The 24132-nt window shown below is 34.5% G+C and overlaps 1 protein-coding gene across 1 annotated transcript in view; it reads left to right on the forward strand.

Annotated features, from left to right (window-relative positions):
* Window positions 1-550: 550 nt before the first annotated feature.
* LOC114745192 (uncharacterized) overlaps window positions 551-24132 on the forward strand; it is a 56099-nt gene continuing 32517 nt past the window's right edge. Inside the window, exons 1-2 of the mRNA XM_028933344.1 lie at window positions 551-714; window positions 1232-1862. Coding sequence (XP_028789177.1) covers window positions 551-714; window positions 1232-1862 — 795 coding nt within the window. The remainder of the gene's footprint in view (window positions 715-1231; window positions 1863-24132) is intronic.

Here is a 24132-nt window from a genome sequence, read left to right on the forward strand (position 1 = left end):
TGTGTCGTACTCAGGTGGGAGACCAGTAAGAAAGCTCATAATAGCCATTTGCTCCCGTTGCTTATGCTGAACCTTCAAATCAGCAGTAAGAGGCATTAACACATTCAGTTCTTCATACATCCTTTTAAAGTCCATAAAGTAGGCTTTGAGAGGACGATCCTGTTTTTCAGAACGATAGAAAGCTTTGCAGACCTCGTAAACACGAGAGATATTTCCTTTTCCTGAATACAAAAAATCTAAATAATCCATTAGTTCCTTAACCAATTCACAGTGATTAATAGAGGGAATAATCTCACTGTCAATGGAATTACGGATCTGGAAAAATAGCCGTGCATCATCCCGCAACCAGGTCTTTTTGGAATCAGTTGTTGGAGGATCATCAGTCAGATGGTCTTCCTTCTCAATGCTCCGCAGATAGAGGCGAATGGTTTTACTCCAATCCAAATAATTTACCCAAGTCAACTTGTGATCAGTAATTTTAGTAATAGTTGGGACAAGCTCCGAGACAGATTTAATTTCCGCCATAGATGAAGTGCACTAACCAAAGGGAATGCGAAAGAGTGTTACACAGGAACACAAAGCACGATACCTGGATTACCTAATGAATACCAAGGCAGTGAAAAGGCCAACAGCTACACAGGGAGCTGCAAACAGAACTGAATTGCACAAACAGCGTGCCGGAGATGCGCCAGAAACGAAACAGAACGCCAGAAAGTAATAAACCGTACGGACTGTACGGACGCCGAGTGAGCAGTGCAGAGCGCCGGAAAAGTCGATGAACAGTGCAGAGCGTACGGACTGTACGGACGCCGAGTGAACAGTGCAGTGCGCCGGAAAAGTCGATGAACAGTGCAGGCGTACGGACTGTACGGACAATGTACGGACGCCGAGTGAACAGTGCGGCGGCGGTACTGTAGCAACCGAAAATTAACACCCAGAAAGAAAATTCCCACGCTCTGATACCATGTAGGAAATAGAATAATATGGAAAATAATTCTCTTGTATTTCATTGATCAGAGTATACACATATATATACAAGTGAGAGGAGCCTCTGCATTAATGGCTCATTATGATAATATCATATCCTAATCATAATTACATAATATTTACATATCAAATCATATCAAATCATATCATATTTCTACAAAGATGATGATGCCACTTTTCCCTATTGGGTTCTCCAAAACATAACCACTGTCAATGATCTACTTGTTGAATGGAGTTCTTTCAGGGAGATATTCCAAGAAGAAATACCTATAGATGACAAAGGAAAATCTAAAACTGGAGCACGACTTAAAGCATTGACACTCAGTCAGTTGGATGATCTCCAGCGTATATGCAAAGAAGGATTTCGAATAGATCCTGTCCTAGAGGTTCTTGAAGACTTACAGGTCTATAATTGTTCCAATTTGAAACACTTAGCGCCGTCCTCTGTAACTTTCCATCACCTGACAGATTTGAAGGTGGGAAATTGCAATGGATTGCTTCACTTAATTACCTCCTCAACTGCAAGAAGCCTGGTCAAATTAACAACAATGAAAATAAAGAAGTGCAATTCACTTGAGCAAGTTGTGGCAGAAGAGAGGGAGGGATCTGAAGATAAAATTGCATTCAGAAGCTTAGAAATTTTGGAGCTCAAGTGTTTGCCAATGATCAAGAGGTTTTGCTCCTCCAATTACTTCTTAAACTTTCCGATGTTAAAAAAAGTTGTCATTGAGCAATGCCCAAGAATGAACACCTTCTCAGCCGGGAGAGACACAAGCACACCAAAGCTTCGAAAGATATCATCAAAAGAAGAAGATGGAAACGTGTATTGGGAAGGTGATCTGAATAAGACAATGAACAAGATGTTTGCGGACAAGGTATGTTTTGATTTTACTAAAAAATCATTCTTTATTCCCCTTACATACGATGAGAAAATGGTATAAGCAAACTGTCAGAAAAGCCAATTTTTTATGTATAAAGAAAAATGATTATGGAAATATCTTTAATTTTTATTGTAAATATTTATTTTCATGATTGTATAGCTTTTATTAGCCTTTATTATTCACTCATCTTATTTCTTGGTGTATCTATTTGGATATATCTTAAGTTTTAGATGAATTAAAAAAAATACAAATTTCTTATGTAATCCAGAATCATATATTGGTGCCATTACGGTAAAAGCATTAACAAAATAAAGATGAGGCTGTGTTTATGTTTAACTTGGATATTTTTATAATTTTTGTTTTTGCCAACATAATTGTTAGTTAATACTTTGATTGAATAGTATTAATTGTACTAACTGAAAGTAACAAAATTTTATTGTTTAATTTGCTTCGGTGCCCTTATTATGTTTTCCCTTCCCTTTGTTTTTCCTTACCTTGATAATTATTTGCACAGGTGGCATTTAGTAGCTTCAGTCTTTTGGAATTTTCTGTATATCCAGAACTGAAAGAACTATGGTATGGCCAAGATGGGCCAAATATATTCTGCAATTTGAACCATCTAGTGGTGCGAAAATGTACATTCTTGTCCAACGTGATTTTTTCATCAAATTTACTGCGATTGTTATATACATTGGAGGAACTGGAAGTATCAGAGTGTGATTCATTAGAAGCGGTATTTGATGTAAAAGCATTGGATGAGAAAGCAATAGGATCAAAGGAAGTCAGTCGGTTGAAGAAATTAACACTCTCTGGGCTTCCAAAATTGAAATGCATATGGAACAGAGAAGCCGGAGAAGTAATCAGCTTTGAAAATTTACAGATTGTGGAAGTTGATAAATGCCAACACCTGAAATGTTTGTTTTCGGTCTCACTATGCCAAGATTTGAGGCGACTTGAAGAGCTTCACATTGAGTCTTGTGGTGCTGAGGAAATTGTTTCAATTGCAGAAGGATTAGAGGGACTCAAGTTTGATTTTCCTCGTTTAACAATCTTGAGGTTATTGAATCTGACACAGCTCACTAATTTCTATCCTAAAAGATATACTCTAGAGTGTCCTTCATTGAAGTGGTTAAATGTTCGTGGATGTGAAAAATTGCAAATATTTGCATTTGACCATTTGAATTCCCAACTGCTTAGGGAGGGTGACAATGAGTCGCAAATCGAACAAGCTTTGTTTTATATTGAAAAGGTATGCATCCTTTTTTTTTTTTTAATTTCTTGTGTCTTTCTTTAATTACATTTTTTTCTCTAGACAAAAAGATGCATGGTTGAGGAAAACTATAATTATATATGTGGTTTGTAAAAGTATAAAAAAATGTTTTATGTTATCTTCTTAGTAGATTATATGATGGAAGAAGCAAATTATATTTTCTCTTTTTCAGGTGTCTCAAAATTTGGAAGAGTTGCCATTAAATGAAAAGGACACTATATGGATATTGAATGGCAAATATGAGAAAAATCTATTTCAGAGCATCAAAATGCTTCGTTTGCAATATTTTCAAGAAACTCCAATAAAGTTTCTGAATGATTTGATCCAAATATTTCCAGCTATAACCGACCTTCAAGCACGTTGCAGTTCTTTTGAAACACTTTTTCATTCAGAAGAAATTGATCATTGTTGTATTGAAATCCCCACCCAAATTAAAACGTTGTGGCTATATCAATTGGAGAAACTTAAGCACATATGGACTGATGACGACTCAGCATCACATCCACTAGTTCAAAACCTTGAAGACCTTCGTATTTGGGAATGTTCTAAGTTAAGAACACTAGCACCACCTTCGACATCTTTCGCAAGTTTAACCACCTTGAAAGTAGAGGATTGCTATGGCTTGATGTACTTCATGACACCTTTCACGGCTAAAAGTCTTGTCTGCCTCACAAGCTTAACAGCTAACAATTGTGGGATGCTAGAGGAGGTTGTGATGACTGGTGAAGGAGGATCAGAAGAAGAAATCATATTTGAAAGCTTGCAGCATTTGGAACTAACTTGTCTATCACGTTTCAAAAGCTTTTGCTCTGGGAAATACACCTTCATATTCTCCTCTTTGGTGACATTGGAAGTGACAGGATGCCCCATAATGCAAAATTTCTCATCTGGAATCATTATTGCCCCATTTCTAAAATCAGTGACAGTGGAAAATGAGAAAAGACGCTGGAAAGAAGACCTTAACACCACTATCCACCATTTGTTCACAGAGGTATGTATGCTACAAAATAAATTCTGAGATGATTGACACTTCTGTAATATCATGTATGTGTCTCAAGCTCCATTTGTAAAATCTAAAGAACTAAATTTAGACAATATTTTGCTGCAGCAACATATGATTGAGTGAAAAAATATGTAAAACTTAGACACAGTCAAATGAAAACTTAAATATGGGTACAAATTTGAATCTAAATGTGCGTTGAGGTCATCTTGTGTGCCTATCTTAATCAGGCAACTCAAGAAGGAGATGAAGGGAACTATAAGGAATCTTCAAGTGATATTACCAAAAGTAGTCAAACTCATCAAATGAGCGCCAGTACTACCACAGCATCAAGCTCTGGGGAGCAAGTAGGACAATGGAAGCCTAATCAAATTGCAAACACTGGGAAGCGAGAAACACACAAACTTCCAAGTCAATCTTATGACAAAGAGCTGAATGAGCAAGCCTCGTCAGGTACGGAGAGGCCTTTGGCTCCGGTTACTCAAATTGCCTCCAGTCCTTCTACAAATGAAGAAAAAGGTATTGAGATTGCCTTGCATTCTGCTATTTGCCATAAATAATCACATGTTTCTTTGACTTTGGCCTTAATTTCTTTTACAGGTTTGAGTGTCTTAGCTATTTATCACTATCACTATCCTTTGGTATATTTAATTACTGATTCCTTTTGTTCAATAGAGTGCTTAGTGACGCTTTGTTATCATATTCATTGGCTTGATTAATTTTTTTTTTTTTTGGGTGAGATACTTCGCATTCTGATTTTTATAATCCGAAATCATCTAAAAATAATTGACACTACTAGAAAACTTCTGTAGATGCCAAATCGTTTGATTAAATGACCACCTTTAGTATTAGCCACAGAGAACATACATAAATAATTTCTTTCACGTGTAAGAAGGAAGGAATTTATTAATTATTTTATCTACAACCTCACGCCATTCTACATTAAATTTCTCACTAATATGAGAGGAGCTTTGTTTAGGCTCCTTGAAACAAAGCTCTCCGTTTTTTTTAAAAATTAATTATTGATTCTAATATGCTATTATGGGAATTGTAAACTAATAGAAAAATCACAAGACTCAAGGACTCAATCTAGCAAGAATGTATTCGAGCAAGCCACAACTGTCAACAATAAAGAAAGTAATGTTCTTCTTTCTTCCTCTTCTTTTGGTTTTGTTTTTCTTCAGAGTGTTTAGATGTAAGATATTTTTTATTTTGTTAAAATGTTATATCATTCTATTTACTCTCAATTTTTTAAAACTAACAGGTTTAACTGAGGGGACTGAAGAGATGGGTGAGAACATTGAAAGGCCATTGGTTGAAGCTGCTAAAAGTGCTCTTAGCCCCACAGGAGTTTGTGATGCAGGTACTGATATTATTTTAACATGTGACAGATTATCCAAATTGCTTCTTATAGGGTAATGCATGTCCATTATAGTACTTGGCTTATTAATTTTTTCTGACTTTCTTTTATGCGAATTGAAATACATTAGAGGAATTACGAGATTTTAAAATTCGTCCACGTTAAAATTTGATCATCCGGACCACAATACCTATACTGTAATTGAAATATCATCACTCTGCTTTGGTACATTCCATGACCTTCTTTCTTCTGCAGAAAGTTCGACCACACATTTTTATTGCACTCATCATATAGGCATAGTTCATTTGGAGAAATTATCCTTACTTGCTATCATGGGAAATAAAATCAACTACAGAAGAATCACTAACTTAAAATTTCCCATTTCTGAGAATTTTCTTAATCAGATCTTCACCACCATTGTTATCGCTCTTGTTAGGGGGAAGGAAATTATTTTTATTTTGTTAAAACCTCATGTCAAATAATTCGTATTATAGTATTAGTATTTTTTATTTATTCACTTAGTATTAGACTCAACAGATATATATGCAAGGTCACCAGAAGACCACTGGTTATAAGTTATAACTATTAAAGGCACCAATTTCTACTGCATTTCAGGATCCATGGGTTGCCCTTGTTGTAGTACTCATTTTCATAATTAATGTTTCTAACTTCTTATCGTGTGAGAAATCTTTTGAAAGAATCACATGACTTGGAAATTTGGCATCTTATGAGTTCGTTCACCCAGGCCTCATGTATGTCCTTGCATTTGTTTTAATTCAGTATTCTTTTGCTTAATTAACTACCACAACCTTATATTGTGCCAACTCAAATATACCGGAGAAAAGGGCCTCAAATGACCTCTCGTCTTTTAAATTTTAGAAGCATTCTTCTTTTTTTTTCCTTTACAATACCTTGCGTTGTTTTGTTTGCCAAATATTTTCTAAGCTTATTTGTTTGGCTTTTTGACTCCAGAGATGAACGAGACTACCGAAAAACCCTTAATTCAAACTGCCCAGGAAGCACATGCAGTACAGGACATAGGTTCTAATCTCGTTTTGATGGATCTTTGATCTAATGCTCTTGCTTGATTAATCTATGATTTTAACTTTCTATCATGTTAATCAAAATTTGGTAGAAGGATTATATAAGTCAAAAACTTGTCCCAAAGAGAATTCATTCAACCAGCCCAAAACCTTTGGAACTAGTGACAAGAAAGAAAGTATTGGATTAATTTCTCTTCAGGATGAAGTATTTTATTTTTATTTTGAAGAAACTCTCGTCTCATAATTTTTTAATTGCTTTTTTAGCTGTTGGAACTCAAGAGATCCATGACCCCATGGACAAACCCTTCATTCAAACTGACCAACATTCAGAGAAACTTGCAACTGCACAAAAAATAGGTTCTTGTCCTGTTCTGTATCTTTTTTCTTTGTAGTATTTTTCGGATGAACTAATAAGTCTATTATGATGATCATAAAAAACTACTAGAAGAATCACGTGATTCGTATATTGAGACTCGAATGATGAGTGATGCCATTCAGAAGCCTTCGATTCCTGCTGCTGAAAATGCACCAAACTCAACCATGATTCACGAAGCAGGTATTGATTTCATTTTGCAAGCTCAGATCAATTTGACATGAATTGATAGGGAAAGAAAAAGCTTTTTTTTTTTTTTTTTTTTCATTTCTTCGAAATTTGCCTCAACCTGTTCTTTATGTTTGTTTTTTGATTCAGCTTTTGATCCGTCACCTTCACAAGCTGCAGAACCCATGATTTCATCAACACAGAAATCAAACATTTTTAGAAACTACAAGGGAATGATTGACATTCCTGAACAGAACATACCGTATCTGGAGGCTGGGGTCAAGCGGCATCCTCAAGTGCTTGATTGGCTAAACAAAAAGCGACGAAGAGTGCTTGCTTCATCCTCCTTTTCCTTATTTGCTGAAGTAACTCGCATTTTGAGGACCACTCAAAGAGGCCACTTCATAGAAGATGATCGAAACTACGTCAAAGAGTGTTGTAGCATCTTAGAAGTGGTTGACTTTGATGCTTCATGGCTCAGTTACGTGTATAAATGCGTTGAGGAATGTGGTGATGGAGAAGACATCAAGAGAAAGGTTGAGGAGACCAAAGGTCAAGCTTCCACTCTCAAAGCTCAGCTTGAGTCCATGAAGAAGGAGTTAGCTTCTGTGGAGGAGTCCTTAGTGTTGTTGCTTGACAAGGCCAGTAGGCTAGACGAATTTATTGAATCCTGAAGTTTTTGTGTACTCTCTTAGAGCTACTTGCTTTGAAATTTTCTTCGTCAACACTTATGTATTTACTTTGTTATGCTGGTTTCGTGATCTGTTTGCTGCACAATATTATAGACAACGCACATTGGAAGTGCCATATCCTTTTAAGGGTACTATTTTAATTATATGGTTTTGGATTGCAACGTGGGAGATTAATGTTAAGTCATTCTAAAGTGAAGAAAACATGTTCAGGGTTCATTACCTTTACTGTTCATTAGCTGCAAAGAATTTGGCTTAGTGTCTCATAAAATTAGGGTTCAGTCCTCATTTATTGGGACAGAGTGGGCCTCATAAAATGAACCTGGATGTTTTCCTGCCTAGATTGATCGTCTTGTTTGAAATTGGAATGTACTTTTCAAAAACAACTACTTAAATTATTTTGAGGACCACTCAGAGTGGACTTGATTCATAAAGACTTGATTCATTGTAGCACGCATCAATGTCGTTATTCTCTCGTGTGGTTGTTTTTGAGTTCCCCTGTTCAATGTAAACAAAATAGGATTCGTTTGTCTTCTGCCAGAGTCTTTCAGAGCAGAATGGATTTGTTTTATCGATCAATACGTTGATGAATGGGTCTTATTCTTCGTCATTATACTGCCTTTTCTGATCTTAAACATAAGAGCTAGTTGAAGTTGTGTTTGATAATAAATATAAGATCTTAATATATTTTATCTTTCAAATTTATATTATTTTCTCTAAAATATTTTATTGATTGTAAGGGATTCTCACCAAGAATTATTTTTAATGTATATGATTAAAAAAGTAATTTGGGGAAGTCACTGCACATTCATTACAATCAACAAATTTAATTAATTTTTTTAATCTTTCCAAATTAATTATATAGCTTTTATATTAAGAATAAGATATAGTACATTTTTATCAGTAGAAGAATTGATATTTGAAGAAGGAGTAGTGTTATTGAAAATTCGGTGGAAAAAAAAAACAAAACAGAGCAGAGAAGTAGACAAGTTAGCTGCGTTTACCACGCCAACGCTATCATTGGGTTGGCTTGGGTTGTAAATGTAGACAGCTAATTAGTACAAACACTTCGTAGATCCAAAATTTTCAGTTTTGCTTTTTATAATTCAAGCGAAAAGTTCCAACCTTTTTCGTTCTTCTTTAGGGGGTAAAAAAACTAAGCCGAAAGAAATTTTTAGTTGTACATGACATTTGAGTCCAAGAACACCTTCTGTGCTATTTGAATCCTTCGCTATTTGTGAAAGAAGCTATTAAAGTTTAAATCCAGTGCCTATTTGAATTCATCTTAAAGTCAATTATAAAACCCAAAATCACAGCTGTCTTGGAAAATATCCAAACACCTTCTGTGCATATCAAAATATATTGTAAATCCAAATACGTAATTATTTCATAACCTAGCTATCTACACGCTAAAACTAATTACGAATCCAAAAGTATGACTATCTCATAAGCTGCTATTACATGCTTTTCAATTATACACAAAAATCTATCCTATAAATGAATTTTATAAATTCATTACAACCAACTTCTATTTCTTAACTCAAATCCAAATAAACCTTTAAATTTTCCCAATGACGAATGAATAATAAAGACCTGAATAAAATTTGTCATCTCTAAAAAAATTAAAATCTATTATTAGTTCTGATTTTCGAATAATGATAATAACTTTTAAAAAATCCAAACACACCCTTAAATTTTCCCAACTGAATAAAATCAGCATCTCTAAAAAAAATTAAAATTTATTATTAGTACCGATTTTCAAATGATAATAACTTTTAAAAGGTCAAGTCAGATTATAAGTAACAGCGTTAAAAACTATGGAGTATATATAATAAATTATATCTATTATTCAAAGAATGTTTCAATTTTTAAATCTTAATCTGATATAAACGATATTCCTTGTCCCCTTTCTAAATTCTCCATAACATCTGTCAAAGTTCATTCATTTTCCCCTCGTTAATCCGACTGATCTGCACAGACATTTATAATTACATCAAATGGAACAGTTGCGTATGTCGCTTGAATTGTGAACTGAATTCTATAGATTAAAAGCAGAAGAATGCACAAAGCAATTTCACAAACTCAGAAACGATAAACTGCAATTCAAATTATAGATTACAAGGTGGGAACTGCACAACTTGCTTGATCAAAATCAGGAGCAACCAAAACATCTACGCGTAGCGAACAAACTTGATGGCGTGGGTTCTGGGCTTTCACCGCTCCTTCCATCCCATCCTCAATTTCCATGGCCTTTGCTAGTTCAAGTGCACAATCCTTTACCTGGAATCACATCATATTGCACATATAAACATGATGGTGGTAGAATTTCTGCTAGAGTGGTAATCATAAACTTCCTTAAAGTTTCAAATAACTGATATGCTTTGCACGACACCTCAACCATGGGTGATAGGCAAGTCCTATCATCGTAGCTGAAAACTAGTTCTTCTCAGCTAGCAAGCAAAAGCAGAGAGAAGTCATAGGTGGTGGTCCTGTATACCAAGACTTTTGCAGGTTTCTGGCTGCATATTGGGAGGATTTCTTGTCCTTCATTGATGTACCACTTTATCTTCTCATAAATGAACTATCTTTCTCTCTGTGTGTGTGTATCAAAATTAAATGGAAATCTTGGGTTTGTAGAAAGGTTTACACGATAGGTACTAATAAAGCAGGTCACATGGAAGGGTTCATCATAAGTGAGTCTCCAGCAATGCCCCAAACTAGGATGGATCACGTTAAGCTTGACTAAGACTTGGCTGCATTTTAATTCTTACAGTATATGGTTCCATATGTGGGTAACAAGTTCAAGTGTCACAGTTAATCTTGTTTCAAAAATATTTCAACAGCATGTCTGAGAGGTGCAACTTGATGAAGTTCTTTCCGTGCACCTCATGTAAATCCACCAGGAAGGTCAGTTACCATATCTTGGTAATGTGATAAAACAGGGACAAGTACATGTCTCATAAATTGCTTTTTTGCATCACAATCCGCGTCTTAGTATTATGCTTCTTTCATATTATCAAACTTAGAAGTGACAGAGGGTTATATTACCAACTCCTTTGGCATGTACTCGCTCTCCCCAAAATGGTTGATCACCAAAGAATGGAACTATGGTTGTTGGGCACTACCAGCAAACATAGCTGTCATCAAAATAATAACAATAAATTTCTTTTTGAAAAAAAGACAGAATCAGAATATATGCAACTTGTCTATGTTGAAAAGGATCGCAAATCTAAAGTTGTCAAGTTGTTGGTAGAATAGAAGATCTTATTTTTATGGTGTTGGATGATAATTTTATTAGGCCATTGTTTTAAGTTAGGAATAGGCTTCATTTTAAGTTGCTCCTAGAAGATGTGCATATGATGGGAGATTTTTAAGGCACACTAGGTGGGGGTTTCTGCCCCAATTTCTTAAAGGTTGGCCCTGACAACTCAAGATAGGTAGTAGTATTACATTTCACTTATTCACATCTGATCTATTATGCAGAGAGAGAGGGTCTATAAGTTATTTACTGCAGCCTTTACCCCAGCAGCCGTAGTTCCTGGCTTCCTGCACCTCCATGATGTACCAGGAAGAAATGGGGAAAAGAATAATAATTTGCAAATACAACCAAAAGTAAACCAAATAAAAAAACAGAGAGGTTTTACCAAAAAACAGAGAGAGATCTGTAAGTACATCATTAAGAATGAAAATTCAAAATTTCCTATAGAAAATTTTTCGGGTAGGACTGAGACTTATCATGTAGCTAACAAAAACAAAACCTTATTCCACTCCACAATTTGCTAACTAAACCTGTTCCATAACCATTTTTACTTATTTATTTATTATCTGAGTTCAATAGCAATTTCTTTTCATGCTAGGATGCAATACAGATGTCCCAAAAAAAAAATTACCAGCAGTAAAGTAATTGAAGTGAAATATTTTCGTGGATCCTCAGGTCAGCATCAACACACATAAGACAGAGTAAACTGAGAAGCACCTATTATTATTAGGCCTATGTCATGACTATATGAAGTGAATTTTAATACAGCCAAATAGATTTGGCAGGGCTGCTGTGTCCCACTTTAATCAGACGAACTATACAATTCTGCCCAAAATTTGGACTCATGCTCAGCTTAATTCATGGTTGGACTTTGGTCCAATCATAGTTTAGAGTCTCTATTCGCTTCATTGACCATGGCAATCTTGGGAAAGTTAACATATGTTTGGATTAGAGTCTGTAGAACGTGATTTAAAAAAAAAAAATGCAAAGCAGACAAAGCAAGACCATGGCTGATTTGTGTCAAACATGGGTTTAGGATTTGCTTTGCCTCAATGAGAGGTTATGGATGCTTTGTTTTTCAGTGGGTTTGGGTCTTGCAAACAGAATACCAAACACAACCTAAACCACCTAAGATAGCTACCATCATGCAGTAACCATCTATGATATAGATTAACAGCATGTTAAGCATTAAGATGGGGGTTTCCAAGAATATTGAAGCCCTTGACTAGCCAAGAACATTATAGTAAACTGCTAAGTTAGAGCAGAAGGCCCAACACACTCAAGCAAGTCTGAACCAGCAATTTAGCTGGCTGATATTGAAACTCTTCTACATCTAACATGGCACAAATTTCAAGCACTTGACACGCCTTTTACATTGAATTAACTGTTCAAATAGGATGAGAAAAAGAAACAATATAGCCAGCAGAAGAAGTTCACTTACTTTAAGGGAGAAAAATAAGAACAAAATGTTTTTTTTTTGGAAGGGGGGTCGGGTGGGAATTTATTCACGGAGTGAAGAAGGGATGGAAGAGGAACCGAAATGCACAGGATTAATTGAGGCTTTTCCGAACAGCAATGCACACTCTCTTTGCCGAAACATTTTCCTTAATTGAAAGAAATAATTTCATCAAACATTCTTTTCACTTGGCACCAGAGAACAACAACATAAAATAAAGATATATAAAAGACATAATCAACGGCAACGAACTGCGAGGATATGAAACGGTATTAGATGTGCAGCATATAAATATAACTATAAATATAAAATGTTATGATTGAGATCTAAAACAAACCTTTTGGTTTAGGAACAACATGAGGACTCCATATAGTCCAATTTGAATATAACTATAAATATCTTGTACCTAATTTGAATATAGTCCAATTTTATGTTAGTAACTATATGTTTGATTTCTCATTTTCTTTACTGATATGTCATTTCCATATTAATATAATAATTATGTAAAATTGTGATGATAAAAGAATAAATATATAAATATATTTATAAGTTTTGGAGTTAGTTTAACTACATAGCTTCATGGAATTTAATTATATAGCTTCATGGAAAGAACGACTTAAATTTAGTTTATAAAAAGTTATCCCTCCGCTCCTCAATATAGGACTCAATTATTGAGTTGGTTTTAGTCCTAAATATAAAATCCATTTATCATATTTATTAATTTTCTCTAAATTATCCCTATAGATACTCCCTCAACCATAATCAAATAGAAGAGGAGAGGGGGTATTAAGAAAAATGATTATGGTGTTTTAGAAAAAATATGTCACTTTTCTTATAATTAACTAACTTACCTAACTTCCTTAATTTAATCAAATTAGTTAAATGAGTCTTATATTAAGGATCGGAGGAGTATAATTTAATTTTTAAAATTAAAATAAAATATTTTAAAATGTAAACAAAAATGAAAAAAGAGGAGGTTCGTAGGTTTGGGTTGGCAGAGTGTGGGTCTAACCCACACTAGGCATCCCGTGGCCCACGACGAACCTCCCAGCAAACTGTGTTGGCCCTTTTTCCCACCTCGACCCTAATATTATTTTGGGTCAATTGTTTAGGCCTTACTGAAGCAGTAAATCATATGTGCTGGTTCGAAATGTTTGACTAATTCAGTATGGGCTAATATTTCGGCTGGAAAGCAGCGTGGGCTGATAGTACAACTCTGGTTCCATTCCTTTCTTGCATGTTCATGTTTTCCACTACCTTGTTCATAGGGGTGATAATAAGGGTTAACATGCAGGTTGCACGTTAGTCCGTGATGGGTTGAACCTATATGAGTCAGGTTAAAAAGTGTTGTTTGAAGACAGGATGGCTAAACAAGGTGGATTGGCCAGCCACCTGTCAACAATTATTTTACTTTTTTTCTTATAAATTTTTTTATCTTTTAATATATTTTTTTCTTATTCAATATCCCCAAAACAATATAATGATATCTTCATTTTTTCTTAAAATATTTAATTGAAAGCATCAAATAAATTATATAGGTATTTTTTTAATTTTTTAGATAGGATATAATATATAATAATATAATTATAGTAATTTTAAAAAAAATTTAGAATAAAATTTTTTTTGAGGTCAGCCCGTGGGTTGGTGGGCTAACCCGAGTAGGTTGCAGGCCTCGCAGTACGGGTTAAAATGATTTGTCTAATGGCGTGTAGGTTTTTAGCCGACTATATGGCGGGTCGACAGGTTAGACCCATGTGTTTAACCCATGTTATTAGTCCTACTTGTTTATTGGAGGACGGGGGAAAAAAACGGAGGAAAGGAACATCCCATGGTGCGTTTCTTTGTTGTTTTTTTTGGGCCGATCATATATAAAATTCAAAGCAAGTTGCAAACAATGAGCAAGAGATGGGAGCAGGAACACATACACTGCTGATCGTACTGCGTTTTATTAGTTAAAGTTGAGCAATTGTATACGTACATGTGCGTGGTTTGGGTATGCGTTCCTATTTTATTTAAGGGGGTGGGATACTCGTGACTTCTATTTATTTTAGGACTAAATTTCTTAACATTTTATTCAGGAAGAACAGAATGGAAGTTCTCACTGCTATTGCTGGAAAAATAGCAGAATTAACTGTGATACCCATTGGTAGGCAAGGGGAATGTTTATTGTCTTCCAAAGAAAATTACAAGGAGCTAGAGGATAAAATTGAGGAGTTGAGGTCAACAAAAGTTCGCATAGAGCATCGTGTTGAAGCAGAAAGAAGAAATGGAAAAGAGATTGAAGTTGATGTAGTAAGTTGGCATGAAAGAATTGATGAGATCTTGAAAAAAGCCGAGAAATTTCATGAAGATCAAACTCATACCAGTGTACGGTGTTGGAAATGGTCTTTTCCTAATTTGATATTACGACATCAACTTGGTAAAAAAGCAGAGAAAATGAAATTCACCATTGCTGAACTGATGGAAAATGGAAAAAGTTTTTGCCGCTCATTTACGCTGATTAGTTTGGCCTAAATTATCGGCTTTATTTGATTTTTACACTTGGTGTTTGGTTTTTTTCTGCTTCATTTCTTCCCCTTCTCTTCGATCTTTGATGAATTTTCTCTTTGTCAAATCTTGGTCTCTTTTTGGTTTTTTTTTTAATGTAAGCACAGCTATATAATTTTTTTCTTTTTTTCCAAATCTTGGGCTCTTCTTTTTTTAATGTAAGCACGGCTATATAATCTTTGTACTTCTAATTATTTATTATATTTTTTCCCAAACTTTATCTTTTTAAATTTGCTCTTATTGTATAGTTGAAATTTGTAATTTATTATCCAATATGACTTTCTCCAGGCTGTTCTCTTTCTTTCTTCTTCCCTAAAAATTGACATGGCATGATATCCATGGTCCCAAGGTATATTGGGAAAATGTTGCCACGCATAGATGGAAATATCGCTGCTTATAATTACGAGTTCCAAATTCTCATATACCTAATCAAAAAAGAATAAGAAAACGAAAATAAGGAAGAAGAAACCAGACCTTTTATGATATGATATGGTTGCTCTAACAATGGGATCTCTTCTTGCCTCTTGTCAAGAGAATTTTCGAGCACTGTGGTGTAAATTGGCAGTTATAAGCGGTCTTGATGACTAATTTTAAACATTGTGCAATTTATGGATCTACTGCGTAACTCATCTTACTCAACGCCTAAGTGTGATCCTGAAGTCTTGCTCTTCAACGAATGCTCAGGATGTGTTATGTTTGTGTTCTTTGCAATGGACACTGGGCAAGCTTTTATTGATTGAAAATCTTGGGGGAGCAACTTTATACAGATCTGGTTTATGGGTGTTGGCCTAAACCTTTTGGTATCCGAAAAAAATTAACTAATTAGTTTGGTTGGCTGGTTTGGATTAACCTTAGATACAAATATGATGGCCTCGGATCCATTTTTCCTTTCTATAAGCTGACAATACATTGGTTGTCAAAAAAATTAGATAACAGGCCTTTGATCTGTTACATATAATGATGAGTATGTAATTATACTAATGGAATAATGTGGCATTTGTTTCAACATTATGCCATTCTGACCCTTTGCTAACACAATTTTGTCTTGGGGCAGCTAAGCTGAAAGACATGGGCAATTCTTTGTTGGGCCGGTTTGGGATGAGCGTTGACAACTTTAAAGCTGTTCAAGATCCGAACACTGGTTCCTATTCCATTTCATTCCAACGCTAAGCTTTTCTGAGCAATGAGCTGTAAAAGGTGCTGGCTTGAATATTACAGTTGGGGGGCTCTGTTGGGCATGAGATCATTGGCAAAATACAAATGTTAGCGAAGTGGGTGAACGTCACTTATATTTATATCTGCTTCGTTTGGGAATTGGTTGATTGATTTAAATTACGATGTCAAAGGATCGTCATAGATAAGTCTTTTACTCTCTTCTCTGACGTGCTATATTTCTCATGGTTTACAAGCACCCGAGTTTGTTTTATGGAATGAATATCATGTTGAGAGTTCATAATGATATATATGTTTTTCTTTTTTAAACAAGGGTTAAGTAGCATCTAGAATTCTGAAATATTCTTTCCACAGTTTCCAATGTCCTAAATCAATTTTTGGTGCAACTCGCACTGTATATATGTTCCTAGTAGCATAGAGTATTTTAAAGTAATTTTTGATGCATTTAATATCCTAAAATATTTTTTGAACTTCTAAATTTTGGGTGCCTTTTGTTATTGAGAAGAAATGTTTTCTAGACAAAATTGCATATTTTTTTTTTTGGAATATGAGGTGTTGTTTTAAAAATATTTTTGTGTATTGAATGCATAAAATTTAGTTTAAATAATTAGGGTGCTGGATGCAACTATTTTGAGGATGTTGGATATAACTACTTTATTTTTGGCTTTTAAACAGTTAATTTACATTCTGATAATTAAAATGATTTAATTTTCAAGTTTTTCTCAAAATTTCACTGGGGGGCACGAGAGCGAAGGGTTAGTTTATGTTTAGTTTTTATTGGCCTGAGGTTCATGTCTAGTTTAAAGCACATACCAGTGTTTCATAAAATAAAAAGTTTGCAAGTATAATTTGGAGGACACATTGAGTCTCCAAAGTAATTTCCAATGCTTTTCTTTATGTGTAGGCAACCTGAAGTCTTTCTTTACACCTTTTCTTTTCTCACAGAATAATTTGTTTTCATCTTGTTGCAAGCGAAGTTGATATTCGTTGCTTCTAAATCTTCAAACTCTAGCATTCTCTGTCTTTCAAATTTCAACATAAAATATAAATTATGGTTATTTATTAATTTTATTTTATATGCATTCTTCCTCCAATTTTAAATGTATAAGTTAATTTTAATTACCTAACTTTAACTAAAGAAAGATATTTAAATTATTAAAATTATCTATAGATGAATTAATGCTTTACTTTTTTTTTTTTAATATAACGTTACAAATATGTAAAATTACGTGTTTGTTTCAGGAAATGACCAATCCATATAGAGGAAGTAACCGTGTAATACTCTGATGCGTGTGTGGTGCATGAAAAATATTATATCACCTAATGGAACTAACAGTGTTCAGATTAAAAGTTTGAAAAGACACTTCATATAATTAAAGAATCAAATTGAACGTATAATTATATCACCTTTGTTTCTTGATCGTATTAATTTTTTAATAATCAATGTATTTTTCAAATTCATATTCAAATGATTCATTTTTTTAATCAAATTTCATGGAGGTAATTATGGTTCTTTTACTTTTCTTTTTCAAGAATAATTTGTAGGACTGGACAAGAAGCAAGGTATAAAGTTGAGTCCCCAAAATAATTTACAAGGTCCTTTCCTTGATGTGCAGGCAAGCTTTAGTCTTTCTTTTATGTGTTCGTCTTACAGATCTTCTTCTTCCACATCTTACTATTGCCATTGTTTACACTGAGATCAGATATTCATTGCCTCCTGCTTCTTAAACTTTCAGCACTCTCTGTTCTTCAAATTTCTTCCTCTGTTTCCTTACAAGTTTCAGAAACAAATCATTCCAAATCATTTCCTTGTCTCTGTCATATCTGTTCACTCCTTGTTCCCAACTTTCTTTCTCTGTTTTCTTTTTCCTGCCAGACCTTGTTTCATTTTTCAAGTCAAACTTGTTTCCTTGTCGTCCACATAGAAGTTATTTTTCAAAAACCCAAAAAAAAAGAGAGTCTGTTTTCTGCATCAAATTTGTTTTCTTGTCAATCATATACCCATAAAAAATTAAAAAAAAAATCGGTTGAATTTTTTTTTTCCCCTTGCTGTTCATCTTCTGCATTATATTATAACAAGTCTGCTGCTTTTCATTGTGTTCGATCCTGTATAAAAATCTCAAAAGAGAACCCAAAAAAAAAAAAAAAATCTTTTGTGTCTTTCGTAGTGTCTTCTTGTCGTTGTGGACCATCTGATATTGATTGCTCCCCATTTCTCAAACCTTTTATCAGCCCTCTCTGTTTTTCGAAGTTCTTCTACTGTTTCCTTCAAGTTTCTGAAGAAATCATTCAAAACCAAACATTCATTTGCTAAAAAGTCCTGACTTCTAATTCTTGTGTTGTATCTTCCATATATCTATTCGCTCCTTCTTCTTCCCAGCTTTCAGATCAAACTTATTTCGCTGTTTTCCACATACAAGCTACTTTTCAAAAAAAAAAAAAAATCATTTTCCTGCGTCAGCTTTGTTGTTTTCTTGTCAATCATCTGCCTAAAAATATTTGGAAAAAAAAATCCCCTTCAAAGGTTGTCTTTTTTCTTCCTCTTAAGTTCACATATAAAATTGTTTTTTCTCCCAAAAAAAAAAATAGAAGTCCTCTGGTTTGAACAAAGCCTGTTGTTGTGCATTGTGATCAATCTCGTATACAAATCTCAAAAAAAAAAAAAAACAGAGAGAGAGAGAGTCTTTTCCTTAGAGATTTTGGAAGTGTCTGCTTCATATTCAAGGGATCTGAAAGTTGTGCTGATCAATAGTGTTGCTGGTAAATTCTGCCTCTCGATAGTTATAAGTTTTAGATAAAATAACTAAAATAATTAATAATAAATGCTATGAATTAAAACAACTTAATCTGTTTCTTCTCGATTACAGAACTTCCTCAGACCTCAAGCTAGAAAGGACAACCACAGCTTGCCTCTCATCCACTTTGAGTAAGGTATGCGTATGTGATAATTAATTACTCTGAATAGATCCCTTTGATTTTTGTTTATCAAGTATTCATAGTTTTATTTTATATTAATAAGATTTGTGTAGTTCTTTTTACCATAATCTTATAGTTTTACATGTAGTGTTTTTAATCTACTATGAGGACATGATGAACAGGAAAATAAAAAACTCCAAGGACATGATTAAAATAAGATGAAATTCTAATAACATGATAAAAAGGAAAAAACACAGTTACTTTGTAACTAATGAAGTTACAAACTTATAATTCCTTTTTATTATTTCCCTCAGTATTGCTCTTATTGTTGCTATTACTATAGACATAGACGTCCCTTCTTATTATCTTTATAGCAAGTCATCTCCTTCGGCCATAGCCTTTGTGGTTATGGACTTTCTCATTGGGCCGTAAGTCACAATATAATATTCATTTAGACTGTTCATGTAGGAGTTCGAATTAAAAAAAAAAAGGAAGAAGTACGGTGAAAAGTTTTTAATTAATTGCTCTTACATTTTTATTTTATATATTTCCTATATTAAAATTTTATAATCTTATTTCTGTAATTTTTTAAATCAAACTCATTAAAATTTTTCCTCCTTTCACATTTCTTTCATTTCTCTCATACTAGACACAGAGTAAATATAACTATGAGAGACGGAAAGATTAAATTCAGACCTAACTAAATATGGTAAGATGAGTTGGTTCAGTGGATCCAATCTGCCTACTAGCTAAAAATACAGGTTTAGGTTCGCAAAACAGGAGCCCGTTTTGACGTAGACTTTTTCAATCCGCCTCGGCAACCCATGGATTGGCTCCCTTTTTTTAATTCAAATAAAATTTTATTTTAAATTTTATGAAAAAATTTCCTGTCTGGTACTTAATTTGAATATAGTCCAATTTTATGTTAGCAACTATATATAAAATAGATTATATGTTTATATTTATAAGTTTAGGAGTTAGTTTAACTACATAGCTTTATGCAATTTAATTATATAGCTCAATGGAAAGAACAACTTAAATTTAGCCTATAAAAAAGTTATAATTTAATTTTCAAATTAAAATAAAATATTTTAAAATGTAAAAAAATTTTAAAAAAGAGGAAGTTCGTAGGCTTGGGTTGGCATTCTAGAGTGTGGGTCTAAGCCGCACTAGGCAACCTGTGGCCCACCACGAACCTCCCAGCAAACTGACTGTTAACCCCTCTTCCCACCTTGATCCTAATATTATTTTGGGTCAATTGTTTGGGCCCTTATCGAAGCCACAATTCAAGCCCCTTCAAAATGTTTGACTAATTCAGTGTGGGCTAATATTTTGGCCCAAAAGCAGTGTGGGCTGGTAGTACAATTCTGATTTCATTCTTTTCTTGCACATCCTTGTTTTTTGCTCCTTTGTTCATAGAAGTAGTAATACGGGTCAACCCGTGAGTTATGGGTTGATCTGTGATGGGTTGGACCCACATAGATCGGGCTAGAAAGTGTTGTTTGAAGGTGGGTTGGCCCACCAACTTGCCAACCATTATTTTACTTTTTATTTTTTATCTTTTAATATTTTTTCTTATTCAATATCCAAAAAAAATATATAATGATATCTTTATTTTTTCTTAAAATATTTAATTGAAAACATCAAATAAATAATCTAGGTATTTTTTTATTTTTTAGATAGGGTATAATATATAATGATATAGTTAGAATAATTTTAATAAAATCTTTTAGAGGTCAGCCTGTGGGTTAGAGGGCTAACTCGAACAGGTTGCCGACCCAGTAGTATGGGTTAAAAAGATTTTTTTAATGACAGGTTGGCTTTTAACCAACTTTGAATGGCGGGTTGACAGGTTGGCCTCGCGGGTTTAGTCCATATTACCAGTTTTACCGTCCATTGGAGCCAAAAGGGGGAGCCGGGGGGGAAACACAAGGAGGAAAGGAAAAGAACGGAAGTCCTTGTGTTTTTTTTTTGGGCCGATCATATATAAAATTCAAAGCAGGTTGTAAACAATGAGCAAGAGATGGGAGCAGAGACCCAAATACTACTGATCATACTGCGTTTTATTAGTTAAAGTTACGCAATTGTATCCATACATGTGCGTGATTGGGGTGTGCGTCCCTGTTTTATTTAAGGGGGTGGTGATACTTGTGACTTCTATTTATTTTAGCACTAAATTTCTTAATATTTTATTCAGGAAGAAAAGAATGGATGTTCTCACTGCTATTGCTGGAAAAATAGCAGAATTAACTGTGATACCCATTGGTAGGCAAGTGGGATATTTATTATCTCACAAAGAAAATTACAAGGAGCTAGAGGATAAAATTGAGGAGTTGAGGTCAACAAAAGTTCGCATAGAGCATCGTGTTGAACAAGAAAGAAGGAAGGGAAAAGAGATTGAAGTTGATGTAGTAAGTTGGCAAGAAAGAGTTGATGAGACCTTGAAAGAAGTCGAGAAGCTTCGTGAAGATCAAACTCATACTAGTGTACGGTGTTGGAAATTGTCTTTTCCTAATTTGATATCACGACATCAACTTGGTAGAAAAGCAAAGAAAATGGCATTCGCCATTGCTGAACTAAAGGAAAAAGGGGGGTTTGATGGTGGAGTTGGGCATGTTCCTGCTTCTGGCATAACAAACTTAATTTTTGCTACTCCAGGCAGCGAAAAGCTTGACTCAAGAAACTCAGTGAAGAAGGAGGTTATTTTGGCTCTAACTGACCCAAAAGTAAGCAAAGTCGGAATTTATGGGTGGGGTGGAGTGGGGAAGACCACTCTGGCTAAAGAAGTTGCCAAACATGTTAAAGATGATGAGCTGTTTGATGTGGTGGCTATGGCAACTGTATCCCAAACTTTGGATGTTGAAAGAGTTCAAGATGAGATTGCATATCAATTAGGCTTCTACTTGGACGAGAAGACCTCCATTGGAAGAGCTGACCGTCTCTGTGAAAGGATAAAAATGGAGAAAAATATCCTCATCATACTAGATGACTTATGGGAGGAAATTGATTTGGACAAGTTGGGAATTCCTTCTGAGCAAGATCTTAAGGGTGGAAAATTATCATTGACTTCTCAGCATCTAGACATTTCACAGAAGAATGAAACTTATCACGGGTGCAAATTGTTGGTGACTTCTAGACTTTTGGCTATTTTACTGAAGAATGAGACTCAAAAGAACTTTGCTGTTGAAGCATTGAATAATGCAGAATCATGGAGTTTGTTTGAAGATACGGTTGGTGATGCTATTAGAGATGCCAACTTGCAAAAGATAGCTACTCAAGTGGTTGAAAGATGTCTAGGTCTGCCTGTTATGATAGTCTCAATTGCAAAGTCATTAAAATATAATAAGAGTATTCATTATTGGAAAGATGCCTTGAACAACTTAGAGAGAGTTGTTAATGGGGACATGTATGGGACTGTTTTTTCATCTTTTGAATTTACTTACAATCGATTGGAAGATGATGAAATGAAGAAAGTATTCTTGCTTTGTGGTGTACATGGACCATCCGTGTCAGTTAGTGACTTGTTGAAATATGTAATTGGTTTGAGTGTTTTGAAGTACATAGATACCCTTGAAGAGGCAAGAAACCGACTATATAAAATAATTGATGAGTTGAAGGCATCTCGTTTGTTACTCGAGGATGATGCAAGTGAGACCAATGTGATTAAAATGCATGACCTTGTTCGCGAAGTAGCTGTTTCAATTGCCTATAAGAATGAACATGTTTTTCTGTTGACAAATGATAGGATGCAAGATTGGCCAAGCGAGAGATTTCTTGAAAGGTGTACTCAGATAATCTTAAGAAATTGTTTTATGCAAGAGCTTCCTCAAAAGTTAGACTGCCCTAATTTGAAATTTTTCCTCTTAAATTTCAATAAGAGTTGCACTATGGAAATTCCAGGCTCTTTTTTCGAGGGAATGGGAAGCCTTGAAGCCTTAGATTTGGCAGGCTTGGTAATACCTTCATTGCCTATGTCTCTTCTTTCCTTGACCAAACTTAAAACAATGTGTTTGGATCAATGCATTTTGAAAAATATGGCCGGAATAGGTGCCTTGAAAAATTTAGAAATTCTTAGTTTCTTTGATTCATACATGGTGGACTTCCCGAGTGAAATAGAACAACTAACTCATATAAAACTATTGGATTTGACAAATTGTAGAATTAAGATCATCCCACCCAATAGTTTGTCCAAGTTGACTAAAATAGAGGAACTTTATATGGGCAATGCCTCAGTTAAGTGGGAGGAGGAAAGTCCAACTGAGCAAAACAAAAGTGCTAGTCTTGCTGAGCTTGGGTGTTTGATAAGCCTTACTACTTTAGAAATTCAAATTCGTGAGGCCTGGATGCTGTCGAGGGACATGATGTTTGAAAAGTTAGAGAGATACATGATTGTCATCGGAGATAAATGGGAATGGTCAAGAAACCAAAGTACCTCAAAGTTGTTAAAGCTAAAGCTTGGTACTAGCATTCATTCAGAACATGGGATTAAAACATTGATTAAACAAGTAGAGGATTTGTACTTAGACGAAGTCAATGGAATTTTAGATGTGCTTTTCGATTTAAATGGAGAAGGATTTCCTCTACTAAGGTATCTCCATATCCAAAATAATAGCCAGGTTCAGCATATCATCAACACAACAGAGTGGAGTGAAACTCATGTTTTGTTTCCAAAATTGGAGACACTAATACTTCACAATCTCAATAACTTAGTAAAGATATGTCATGGCCCACTTCCTCTTAATTCCTTTAGCAAACTCACAGTCATCAGAGTCAAAAGTTGTGACCAACTGGTATATCTCTTTTCTGTTTTAATGGTGAAAGCTCTTTCTCAACTTGTTGAGCTTCAAGTTTCAGAATGCAGTTCAATAAAGAGGATTGTGTTAATTGAAAATGAGGATGGTGGAATAAGTAGTGATGAGAAGATTCAATTTCATTCACTGCGCTCCTTGGGTCTCTGTGATTTGCCAGTCATCTATGATTTCTGCTCAAATGAATTAACATCTTCTATGA

The sequence above is a fragment of the Neltuma alba genome, unplaced genomic scaffold, assembly GCF_004799145.2.
Source record: "Neltuma alba isolate B1F8T4 unplaced genomic scaffold, ASM479914v2 tig00004558_pilon, whole genome shotgun sequence".
Lineage (NCBI taxonomy): Eukaryota > Viridiplantae > Streptophyta > Magnoliopsida > Fabales > Fabaceae > Neltuma > Neltuma alba.